Source organism: Indicator indicator, chromosome 1, assembly GCF_027791375.1.
Source record: "Indicator indicator isolate 239-I01 chromosome 1, UM_Iind_1.1, whole genome shotgun sequence".
In the NCBI taxonomy this organism is placed as follows: domain Eukaryota; kingdom Metazoa; phylum Chordata; class Aves; order Piciformes; family Indicatoridae; genus Indicator; species Indicator indicator.
Window position 1 is genome coordinate 117,291,091 of NC_072010.1, and position 12,334 is coordinate 117,303,424.

The following is a 12,334-nucleotide window of genomic DNA, read 5'->3' on the forward strand; positions in this document are numbered from 1 at the left end:
ATTCAGGAGCAACAGCTACATCTGGAAATCCTTGAGCCAAAACCAGCTGTAGGCTGAGAGAGAACTAGGGAAACATCCGAAAGAAGCCAGCTTAAGCTCCTCTTTGAGCATCCACCTGCCAGCCACTGCCAGGTGGGAGGGTACTGCAGAAGATGGGCCCCTGCCTTACCTGGCATAGGTGTTCTGTGCACCAGTTCCCTCTGCACAGTGCTGTGCTACCTGTGGTAAACATCTCCACAGCTTAGCAAGGATAAAACGCTTACGTGCCTTCAAGGGGTTTTGTGTACATGTACAATGCTACATGAGCACCAAATGTTATGGTACGCTTCCTTCCTCACAGACTATGAACGTGTGGTAGAAGCTTTGAATCCCTGAATCATTTGAATCCCTTTAATGTCAGACACCTGCTATAATTCATCCCCTCTTCCTGTTTCTCCTAGAGGAACAGGCAGGAACTACTGCCAAAACCAAGGACCAGTGGGTATGTAAGTTGTGAGACACTTCAGAAAGTTGGTGGGTCTTCCCGTGTCTGGCTTCTTAGTGAACTGCTTGGGCAGAGCCTTTTACCACTGGGAAGCATGGCTAAGGAATCTAACTCAAGACCCAGTCATGGGCCTAGATTCAAGTCAGCACTGCCAACACAACACTAATGGCTTATGAACATGACCCATTGCACTTCATGGGCAAATGTGTGGCTCAGGCCCTGTCTTTGTGGGATCAGAAGGCCAGACACAAGCAGTGTTCCCTGGGGCTGTTTTGGGGCCAATTCTGTTTAATATCTTTATCAATGATCTGGAAGAGGGGATCAAACTGTAGACAACACCGAATGGGCCAGTAGTGTTGATCTGCTCAAAGGTAGGAAGGCTCTACAGAGGGATCTGGACAGGCTCAATTGGTGGGTTGAGGTCAATTGTATGAGGTTCAGCAAGGCCAAGTGCCAGGTCCTGTACTTGGGTCACAACAACCCTACGTAATGCTACAGGCTTGGGGAAGAGTAGCTAAAAAGCTGCCCGGTAAGAAAGACCTGCGGGTGCTGCCTGACAGCTGGCTGAACATGAGCCAGCAGTGTGCACAGGTCACCAAGAAGGCCAACAGCATCCTGACCTGGATCAGGAATGATGTAGCCCCCAGGACCATGCCCCTGTACTTGGCATTGATGAGGCCACACCTCAAATACTGTGCTCAGTTTTTGGCCACTCGTTACAGGAAGGACACTGAAGTGCTGCAGCATGTCCAGAGAAGGGTAATGAAAGTGGAGAAGAGTCTGGAGAATAAATCTTATGAGGAATGGCTGAAGGAACTGGAATTGTTTAGTCTGGAGAGAGGGAGGTGGAGGTGAGATGTCATTGCTCTCTACCACTACCTGAAAGGAAGTTGTAGCAAGGTGGGGGATGGTCTCTTCTCTCTAGCATCAGGTGACACAGTGAGAGGAAATGGCCTGAAATTGTAGCAGGGGAGGTTTAGATTGGATATTAGGAAAAACTTCTTCACTGAAATAGGGGTCAAGCACTGGAACTGGTTGCCCAGGGAAAGGGTGGAGTCACCTTCCCAGAGCTGTTCAAGAAACATGAAGACATCACACCTTGGGACATGTTTTAATGGCCATAGTGGTGTTGGGTTAGCTGTTGGAGTCAATGATCTTGGAGATCTTTTCCAACATTAACGATTCTATGATTCTATAAAATGAAGATCTTCGATTTGAGGAAAAGATGAACGAAGATGGAAACACTGTGACAATCTTCCTTTGTCCATTTCTAAAGCAAGACAGGTTACTCAGATTATTAATCAATAGCTTGTGAGTCCCAGGGCCCATCTTCTCCTCGTGGTGGTGGGATGGCACATGGAGCAATCAGATGTTGCTTTAATTCCACATTTCCTCAGAGAATGGCATCACGTATCTCCTTCGGGAGCTCATTAGGAAGCTGTGCCGGTTTAGAGTTATGCAGCCAATGCTTGGCAGCCCTCCTCAGGGATGTCCCGGCGAGTGGTCTTCGCCCCCGTCCCCTGGAAGAGCGGCTGCGGCGTGTTTCGGCACGGCCACCCGCGGGACTCGCTACTACCTGCAGCAAGCTCTCACTACCCACATCTCCTGCCGGCGGACGAGCGACCTTGCGGTCTCTGGAGCCCCGACCCGACCTCACCCCACCCCGCCGGCTCTTCCAAACCCTGCGGAGGGGGCCGCGGGGGCGGGCAGGGGCTGTCCCTGTCGCGGCGGGCCGGGGCGGAGGCGGCCCCAGCGCGGCGGGAGGCCGCTCCCTCCCTGCTCGCCTGCCTCCCGCAGCCACTCTGGGCTGAGAGGCGGCACTCGAGGGCTCCGCACCGCCAGCAGCCGGGCGGGCAGCGGGGCACATGGCATGTCTGATGGCGGCTTTCTCCTTGGGCACCGCTTTGGTAAGGCTCGCCCTGCCCTCCCTACCGCCTTCCGCGAGGTGAAGGGGGATGCTCGGCCAGCGCGGGCGAGGTGCGAGGCTGGGGGGAGGACAAAGTGACGGCTTCGCAGGGCACCTTCCTAATTCTCCCTGAGGGAGAATCAGGGCCGGTCTGTGGGGTGCCAGGTACGGTGTGCGGGGCAGCCCGGGATCGGCAGCAAGGTGCGTGAAGGGACGGCGGCGCATGGCGAGGTTTGACCGCTAGTTACCTCTGGGCTGTAGCTAAAGCAGGGGGATTAGCGGCTGCTCCGAGCATGCTCCCTGCGTCGCTGCGCCCCGTCGTTTTCAAAACAGCTTTGCGGAGGGACCGTAACGTTACTTTGCATAACACCCGGGACCAGCGGCACACGGTCGGGAGCGGAGCGAGGGGGACCGGGGAAGGAAGGAACAGTGGCCGTGGGATTGTCCTGCCGCGGTGAACAGGCGGGCGTTTGCTGCCCGGCGCGCTGGGCGCCGGCAAGCAGTCCGGCTCCTTAGGGGCGAAATAAAGCTAGGTGAGGGAAAAAAGTGCGTGAAAGGAACGAAGATATAGGAGGAGATGCGTTTTGCATGTCTGGTGCGTACAGGGGTTGAAATGGACACCAGTTTGAAATGCGCGGCTGTGCGTACATAGCGGTGTGTCAGTGGAGAGGGGAAGGGTTCGCTGGTGCCAGCGGTTACACGGAGGGAGTACAGGGCTGTTGGAGCAGCAGTTAAGCAGGGCTCGGGTAAGTCTCCGATTGCCGTAACCAAGGGAGTTGGCCACCTCTTTGCAAGCGAAGGGGATCCCACGTCTGGGAGCCATTTCAGCCACCCCGGGCTCAGGGGAGAATCCTCACCCGTGGCAGGTGGTCCTGGAGGACTTAGGCACGTGACTAGTGGATTTTGTCACTCTGTGCTGAAAACAGGCATTGCGGTCCACTGGGTTCTTGAAATGGTTTGTTTAATATCCCAAGAATAAAAGTCTCTGGCTTCATACTTCCAGATGATTAAGTAGGAAAAGAGAAGGACCTTGTCCAAAGGATGTTTCTTTTTGAATTGATCTAAACTGGAGAAGCTCTGCTCAGCTCCTGAATACTCAAGGTGACCTGCTCACTGAATCTTAGGTTTTTGGATATTCCCTCTGATGTCTGAATGTGCTCAGTGGTTTCTCTGAACTAAACAGCTTATGAATGCCAAACTACGCCTTGAAAACATTCAGGAAAGAGTATTAACTCACCTTCTCCTATTTTTCAGGGAAGAGGGAAGTTCCCCTACTTTAGTTGTTCAGTTCTAAGATATTTCACATTACTCTTATTACATTCAAATTGCATACCATTGCAGTCAACTACTTAAGAAATTGCAAGTAAGCGTTACTGGATACCTGACCTCTGAGTAAATTGAGAACACGATTAAAATCTCTTTCATGAGAAAATGTGGTAAGCAGAGATGATTTTTATATCCAGAATCTGGGGCTTGTTCATATAATCATGGAATTGCTTTGGTTGGAAAGGACCTCTATGCTCTTCCAAGTCCAACCATCAACCTAACACCATTAAACCACATCCTGAAGTGGCATGTTCACACATTTCTTGAGCACCTTCAGGGATGCAACGACTACCCTGGGCAGCCTGTTCCAGTGCTTGACCCCTATTTCATAAAGAAACTTTTCCTAATATCCAATCTAAACCTCCCCTGACACAGTTTCAGGCCCGTTTCCTATCATCTGATATTAGAGAGAAGAGACAAACCCTCACCTGCAATGAAGTCTCCCTTCAGCCTCCTCCAGACTAAACAATTCCAGTTGCCTCAGCTGCTCCTCATAAGCTTTATTCTCCAGACCCTTCTCCAGTTTCATGACCCTTCTCTGAATGTGCTCCAGCACCTCAACGACCTTATTGTAGTGAGCGGCCCGAAACTGAGCACAGTGTTTGAGGTGTGGCCTCACCAGTGCCAAGTACAGTGGCATGATTGCTTCCTGCTGGCCACACTATCTGTGATCCAGGGCAGGACACTGTTGGCCTTTTTGGCCACCTGCACACACTGCTGGCTTATGTTCAGCCAGCTGTCAACCACCACCCAAAGATTCTTTTCCACCGGGCAACTTTCCAGCCACACTTCCCCAAGCCTGTAGCACTGTTCATGAAGAACATGAAGATGCTAGCTATATAGTGATTGTGCAGGACTGCTTTTTAAAATGTTTTTTAATCAGTGGTTATATAGTACTGGGTTTTTAAAATGTTTTTTATTGGTATTCATGACAAGTGACTGATGTGAGCAGCACTTTTACAACATGAATGGGATGACCAGTAACCACGGCAGAGAAGGGTGAAAATGGCTCCATGAAAAGGCAGCAGTATGATGTAGTGGCAGTGAAGGATGACTAGGGGGATGCAGTGGCATGAGGAGGTGTTCAGTGCTGGTACCTTGAAAGGTGGTGCAGCACACGTGCTTTCTCTGAGATACCTTTGGAGACATGCAGATTGTTGGGCAGATATGACAGCATGGAAAGCCTAGCACATCAGCCAGCTACAGAAATCTCCAGTACAGTTCTGCAGGAAAAATACTGAATTTTCTAATAGACAACTGTGCACGTGTTGGACCCTGCTTATGATGTACTCAAAACAAATGACAACAAACAGCCTCTGAACGGTTCAGAACTCTGTTTAGATGAAGAAAATCCATGATAGTTTTATTTTTGGCCTTATACACATCCTGTAGATAGTGGTGGAAGGTGCCTGTGCAGGTAAAAGGAATGAAAAAGATTTTGTGTAGTATAATAGGAGAGAAAAGGCTATTGTCATCGTCAGGATAGCACAGGAAAGAGATGTAGTCCAAAAAATGTCAAGTGGAACTGCACTGAGTGGTACTAAGAAGTATGACTGCAAGCATAAAGCATTGACCTTACAGTCTCAACGGTGCAAGTACTGGAGCAGGTTTTAATACATTTGACTACCTGACAAGTTTTCCACTGGGGACTGCTGTCAAGCAAAGGAGAGTGTGCATGGATTTGGGGTGGAAAGCACTGTGCTTTCCTAACCAACCTCTAAGAAAAAAGTTACACAGTTTCAGGTTGCAGAGTCTCCAGAATGATCTGTGTAGGAACAAATAAGGAACAAAATAATGCATTTTAAAATTTGCAGGAATAACAACTTGTGCATTTTCACATTTATGGAAGTATATGCTGATCCAAAGGACTGAGAGCTCTTTGAGTTTTTGAGTGGCTGTCTTTTGAAAAGTCTGCACAAATAACTGGCCAGCTCCCTTGCCCCCTCAGCTTTGTCCCAATACAAGCCCTGGAATCAGTAACAAGTAGCAAATTCCTCAAGTGCATGAGAAACCAAATACAGTAGGGATTGAAGTTATAAATGTGTTAATCTAGTGCAAGAGCTACTCTGTTCTGAAAATGTGCTTTGTATATATACCCTTTGAGGCGAAACTGGTACAGAAGGACCTGCCCTTTGCGTGCTGCAAGTGCAAGAGCTCCTTTGCCTCTTCTGTCAACACACTGGCAGAACAAACAAAAGACTTCTATTTTTCACCCCCTTCACCTTCCAGGGCATTACTGTGCTGGATTGTTGTGTTACTTAAATAATAACTCTCGTAAAGTAGAAAGTTTTGAAATGTATTCCTAACAAAAGTCTGCGAACTTTGTGCATTCTCCAACTTCTTCCCTCTAGAACGGCAGCAATTCTGCTTGCACCATGGCCGAGCCGAAGTCGGTGTGCGTTTCAGTGGATGAGGTGGTCTCAAATGGGACAGATAACCAAGACATTCGACTGATGAATGGACATTTAAGAAAAGTGGACAATGCTCTGACTGAGGCTCATCGTTTCTCCTACCTACCCCGCAGACCAGCTGTGAATATTGAGTTTAAAGAACTGTCATACTCTATCCAAGAAGGGCCGTGGTGGCGGAAGAAAGGTGAGGAAAACTTGTTTTGGTGAACATACAAGTGTTACTGCCTGTGTGGGTGATCATGGTAGTTGGAATGAGTCTGTTGTGGACAGAGGAGCAAAGTGAGTAAAGGGCCTGTTTTCACAGCTGTTTTTTCATTGGCTTGATATATCCACTGTCCCTAGCTGGCAGCAGGAAACTTTCACAGAGCCTGCTGCAGTGGGGTGCACAGTCGTTTGTATTCCAAGAAACTGTAGATGCAGTAGTTCATACCACTGCTTGGTTTTGCCTCCCAATTCTCAAGTATCTGAAGTAAATACAGTATTGCTGTGCTGCCAAATAGCTGTCCCGTGATCTTGCATGTCACCAGTTTATTGTTGAGGGAGGGTAGAGTATGCAGTAGTTTAAAGATGGGGGTGGGGAGAAAGGCGGTGCGTTCTTCGCTTTTGAGATTGGCTGTTTTGTGAAACAGTTATTTTTTCAGTAATCTTTCAGAACAGCAAGCATCTCAATTTCAGAAGGCATTTGAAAGCAGGATAAAAATTACTGTCTTATAATGCTGTGTTTGGAAAGAAATGCTATGAACAATAGGAATGTCAGCCCATCCATCTCAGCCCATCCATCTCAGCCCATCCATCTCAGCCCATCCATCGCAGCCCATCCATCGCAGCCCATCCATCTCAGCCCATCCATGCCCACTACAGTGGGTCTGTCTAAGCATTTCTTTTAAATGATGAAATCACAGACTCTTGGTAGGACTGAATCCTGAGGTTCAGTCAAGGATGCTCTTTTGTTGCCTAGTTTGCTGGTAATACACAGCAAATGATTCATAGCCTACAACACAGGTGTATAGATATTGGATTCTTCTCAAGGAAGAGAAATGTTATCACTCCCCTCTCACAATCCAGTTTTACTTTCAGGTATCTCTGACACAATTTTCTGATGCTGATTTACTGATGGGAGTAAGGAGGGCATATTCAGCCCCTCTTCTTTATATCTTCTTGATCTGTTCTAGGTCTGAAAGGTGGATGTAAAGGTGTCTCTTCTTTTTTCATCTGCATTTGTTCCTTTTATACCTTCATCTGCTTTGTGTAGCCATGTGTTTCCTAGAGAGTTTTTGGGTTTTTTTTGTGTATGTGACAACTAGGAGAACTAGGTCGTGCAGTAAATTCTTGCTAGTGAAAAGAAGTAAGCCCAAGAGAAAACACTGAAATCTTCAGGAGAATTTTGTGTACTAAATGACATAATTGCTCTTCCTGGAGGAATTCACTCTTAGTAAGGTAAATTGGTATGGTGTGCTTTAGTTCTTTTTAAGAGATAAGCCTCTGCCAATTAACAGCTCACCTGAGCCATACTTGATACTTGCACTTGCTCTGAATTTTTAAACCCACTGGCTTAAAGGTTCCACTTGAAATTGTTTCACATACTACATTACTGCTGTCTGGAAATTGTGTCATGATCACAACGCAAAGGCTTTAGTCTGAAAATGTGTGGTATGAAAAACACTGGAGCTGTAACTATGGAAGTACTACTGTGTGTGGACAGCCTATGCATAAAATTAATTCATTTGTTGAAGGATTTGCTGGCTTGAGGCTTTAATGTTTTTTTTTTTTTCAGTGTCAAAACTGTATGCACACACACCTGCCTTCTTTTAGTTGCTTATTAAAATAGCATGTAGCTATACTGTCCATAGGAGAAAACTTGGTTTGGCAGCAACTTCTGCACTTGCTAAATTATTTGTCTTACCAGAACAGACTCAAATGTTGAGGATAGTGTTATTTTTTTTTCCCAAGAAATGGAATTATGCCAGAAAGTCTCATGTAAGATTTAAAAACTTCTGGTTTTTAATTCAATCTCTTTCTCATTGTTCAGAAATGATAGAGGGGTTCTATACCAAAACCCTGTATCTACATTTGCTGACATGCCTGAGTGACTTGGCTTGAATGAAATGGAACATCCCGGCAAAATGTTCTGCTACTGAAAAGGATCTGTTGGGTTACTTAGCTCTAGGGCATAGCTATGACTGTGTCACTACACTTAGATCTGAAAGAGGTGATTAAACTTTTCTGGCTATCTGTTCATATTGTCCCCTCCTCATCTGGTCTTGCACCATATGTCTGTTCTTGGTCCACTAAGGAGACAGCCTCTGAATGGTTGAGTGGCATGCTGTCTGCCAGCAGGTCTTGGCACTCTTCTGCTAGCCAGGGATCTAAGACAGACCTGGGAGGTGAACAGTCCATGCCAAGCTGACTGTGAGCCAAAGTGTACTCTCACTGCAGGTAAGGAAAACCACATAAGGTACTATCTTAAGAGGACATGGCCAGATGAAGCCAAGTTGTTCATTATCCTTCTCAACATCAGTGAGAGCACAACTGAAATACTGTAACCAGTCTCTCCAGAGATATTGAGAAGCTGGAAAGGGTTTGTCAGAGGGCTAAAAATATTGGTGAGTCTTGAGAAAAGCTGGGCTTCTTCAGCTTAGTGAAGGGGAAACTGGGGAGTGATCTCATTCTGGTGTACAACTACCTAGAAAGCATCTGTCAGTAGTGCCAGATAATACATTACAGGAGCCAATGACCATAGATTGCAGTTTGGGTGGCTTTTGGTTGACGTTAGGAAGTGTCTATCCACCGGGAGGTTGGTGCAGCACTGGAGCAGGTCACTGAGAGACGATGTGCTTTCTCCATTCCAGGGGGGCTTAGAAGGTCTTCCTGGGCAGAGCTACAGCTGACCAGATCTAGTGTTGGTGATTGTCTTGCTTTGAGTGGAAGGCTGGACTAGGCAACCTCCGTAGGTCCCTTTGTTTCTGTGTTACTGTGAATTGCTAGTCAGATAACAGAAGCCTTCTAGAAAAAAACTTTCCATCCACATTCCCTGCTCCAGGGACAGACCCAATGTACTTGTTTTCCATTAGATAACTTGAAAACTGAATTGCCTAAATAGTCATAAATGAAGAACCAACTGTCAGATTCCTTGAATTAATTTAGTGGATCTTCAAGGAGAATTTTTTGTGAGTAATTTGGGGCATCTCTGTTAAAAACAGATGGGCTTGTAGTTGTATACATTACATGTAAAACTATTCTGAATGGTGCTTACTGGTTTGCCCTCCAAGGGAAAACTTGGATTTTTTGCAGTGGATATCAATGTCTCTGCTCAACAGCAGGGCAATACTGTGCCTCCAGACACTGGTGGTTGTTGGTCCTTGTGGATGCTATGTGCTAAGAGGATCTCTCATTGCTATGGTACAAAATCATAGAATCATAGAATGGTCCAAGCCAGAAGGGACCTCTAAAGGTCATCTTGTCCAACCCCCTCTGCAGTAAGCAGAGGCATCCTCAACTAGATCAGGTTGCCCAGAGTCCTGTCCAGCCTCACCTTGAATATCTCCAGGGATGGGGCCTCAACTACCTCCCTGGGCAACCTCTTCCAGGGTTCTACCATCCTTATAGTGCAGAACTTGTTCCTAACATCCAATCTAAATCTACTCTTCTGTAGTTTGAAACCATTGCCCCTCATCCTATCACTACAGGCCTTTGTAAACAGACTCTCTCCATCCTTGGAGGTCCCCTTCAGGTACTGGAAGGCTGCTATTAGGTCTCCCCAGAGCCTTCTCTTCTCCAGGCTGAACAACCTGAGCTCCCTCAGCCTGTCTTTGTAGGAACTCCAACCCTCTGATCATTTAGATTCATCTTTCTATGAGAAGAGAAGCAGAAAATACAATTCTGAAAGTCCACAGTCCTGGTGTTGGAAGTTCAGATGATTTTTTAAAAACAATAAACTTGTATGCACAAACTGAAAAAAAAAATGAAGGAAATGTCTCTAAAGGTCTCTCAGTGCACACTGTTCTTGGGTGATGGTCGTGGCAATCCACGATAAGGGATGCTGCTGTGAAAATGTGCCTTTGAAATTAATGGTGTTTCTGTTCTGAAATGGAGCTTGGGAAAAATGCTGCCATGTCTACATCATTCTCTGTAATGAATTAGAGAAAATCTTTCCTGAGTGTTGGATCACAAAGGGAGAAGTGCAGCTTCTTCGCAAAGACAGTTTGTGCCAACATGATGGAGGAGAATTCAGCTAAAGAGCAACAACAAATAAATGTTACTTCTTTCAATAAAAGCAATAGTACAAAGTAGTATTAAGGTTGGGCTCTAAATTAACAAAAGGAGGAAGAATTAGTAATGCTGCTATTGTGTTCTTCACTCAGCTCTGTTGTTCAGACAATGAAACTCATGGTATGTAACATCATTTACTTTTGAATAAAAGCACAAAGAAATGTGAACTTGCATTGCTCATCAACAAAAAAGAAATCAACTAAGCCAGAGAAGATTTAAAATTAGAATTTTTCATTGATTTGTGTCTCAGCCTTAAAATGCTAATTTATTTATTAAATCTCATTTTCTCTATAAACATAAGACAGGACATTTTCATTCTCAGATTATATGACAAATACCACTCATTTTAATGAAGTTTTGTCAAATTCATAGTAAAATTGCCATGACTCTGGACCTGACTCATTCATGGTGTAACTACTCTTGAAGTCAGTGGTGTTAACATGGAAGGAATCTGGCAGATGAGTTCCTGGTGAAAGCAGCTGTATCTGACCCATTCTGTTCAGTAGAGTTCTTACCAATATGGAAATTTGGAAAAGGTTATGGAGGTAAAATTTTCAAAAGGTCTCAGATAACTTTTGCTTTTTCCCCATGAAGCTTTTAGGGAATTAGTTGAATGGTAGATCAACTGTTTCTTCAGTTTTGAAGGAAGCAGATTCAAAAATTATTTAATCCAGATCTTGTGAGGTTAAGGATCTTCCAGAACCAAAATTGTATCTCAGTCTTGGAATCCAGCCTACTTTCAGGCATGTCTCAGAGGTCTCCTGTGGGTCTGCAAGGTTCATGAATTTACTCAAGAGCTGCAGAGCTCCTTGAGCAGAGACACTGTTGTAAGGTTACGAGGAACTGGTAAATCCAGGAAAAGGAAACTTCTACACATAAATAATAGGGTCACTTACTCCGAGACTGCCTTCTCCTTTCTTCTAGAACGAAGGAGCTGACTGGCTTGGAGAGGAAGAGAAAGAGTGTTGACATTAGATCCAGGGTGGACTCCTTAAATGTGGAAAAGCAAGATCTGCAGAGCTTCAGAACAGACTGGGGCCAAAGGTTTTCTGTCTTGTCACCAAGCCATTTATAAATCTGTGGGTTGAGAAAGGGATCTGAAAGTGGATCTCCTATTAGTTTCTGAACTGCTGGTTTAAACTGCAGTTTGAAATCGTGATTACAGAAACATATATTCACTTTACTAGTTTATAGAAAAACTATACACAGGTTTCAATACCCGGACTGTCTGAAAATTGTTTGCAAGAGGATTTTGGAGAAAAGTCATTGCCTTAGGTTACTGCCATTTTTGTTAAACTCATCATAAGTCATCTCAATAGAACGAGTGGTTTGGGAATGAAATTATGGATACTCCCAGATAAAAAGGAGGCATGAAAGTACTTTGGAGCTTTCTGTCTTGGTCAAATTAATTCATCTTTACTTTGAAAAGATACAATACATTCTATATATCCACCCAAGGACATTTCTTCAATTGTTTCTTGGTTGGTTCTGTTGTAATGTAGGATGGAAATGGAAATACTGTTCCTACATAACTTGGGCGCATCCAGGAAGAAAGTAGCAATGAATTGGTTTTCACAGCAACTCCACAACAACTCAGGGATTACTTTTTTTTTTTTCCCATACTTGTCAGTATTCATGGTTAATTAGGCAACGTTTTAGTTGGAAATTTCTCCATTGTTATTTTTAGGACCATAATGACTCACTTGTGCTGCGTTCAAGCGTAAGTTCTGGTGGGATTTGGTCTTTAGTAACCTCTAAGGGAATGTGCTCCAGCCAGTCAAAATGCAGATGGGTATTTTTATGGAGAGGTTTAGTATCAATACAGAAATTTCATGCTCAGGAGAAAATACGGCATTTCCATTATTTTGAGATTGTTCTAATGGTTCAGACACTGTGGAAACAATCAGCTGGTGAGGTGCTGTCTGTTCTCACACGGTT

The 12,334-nt window shown here is 45.1% G+C and overlaps 1 protein-coding gene across 2 annotated transcripts in view; it reads left to right on the top strand.

Annotated features, from left to right (window-relative positions):
* Window positions 1-2,349: 2,349 nt before the first annotated feature.
* Window positions 2,350-12,334, top strand: part of ABCG1 (ATP binding cassette subfamily G member 1) — a 57,695-nt gene continuing 47,710 nt past the window's right edge. For both annotated transcript variants that reach the window (XM_054400074.1, XM_054400082.1), the window contains exons 1-2: window positions 2,350-2,391; window positions 6,068-6,311. In XM_054400074.1, coding sequence (XP_054256049.1) covers window positions 2,350-2,391; window positions 6,068-6,311 — 286 coding nt within the window. The remainder of the gene's footprint in view (window positions 2,392-6,067; window positions 6,312-12,334) is intronic.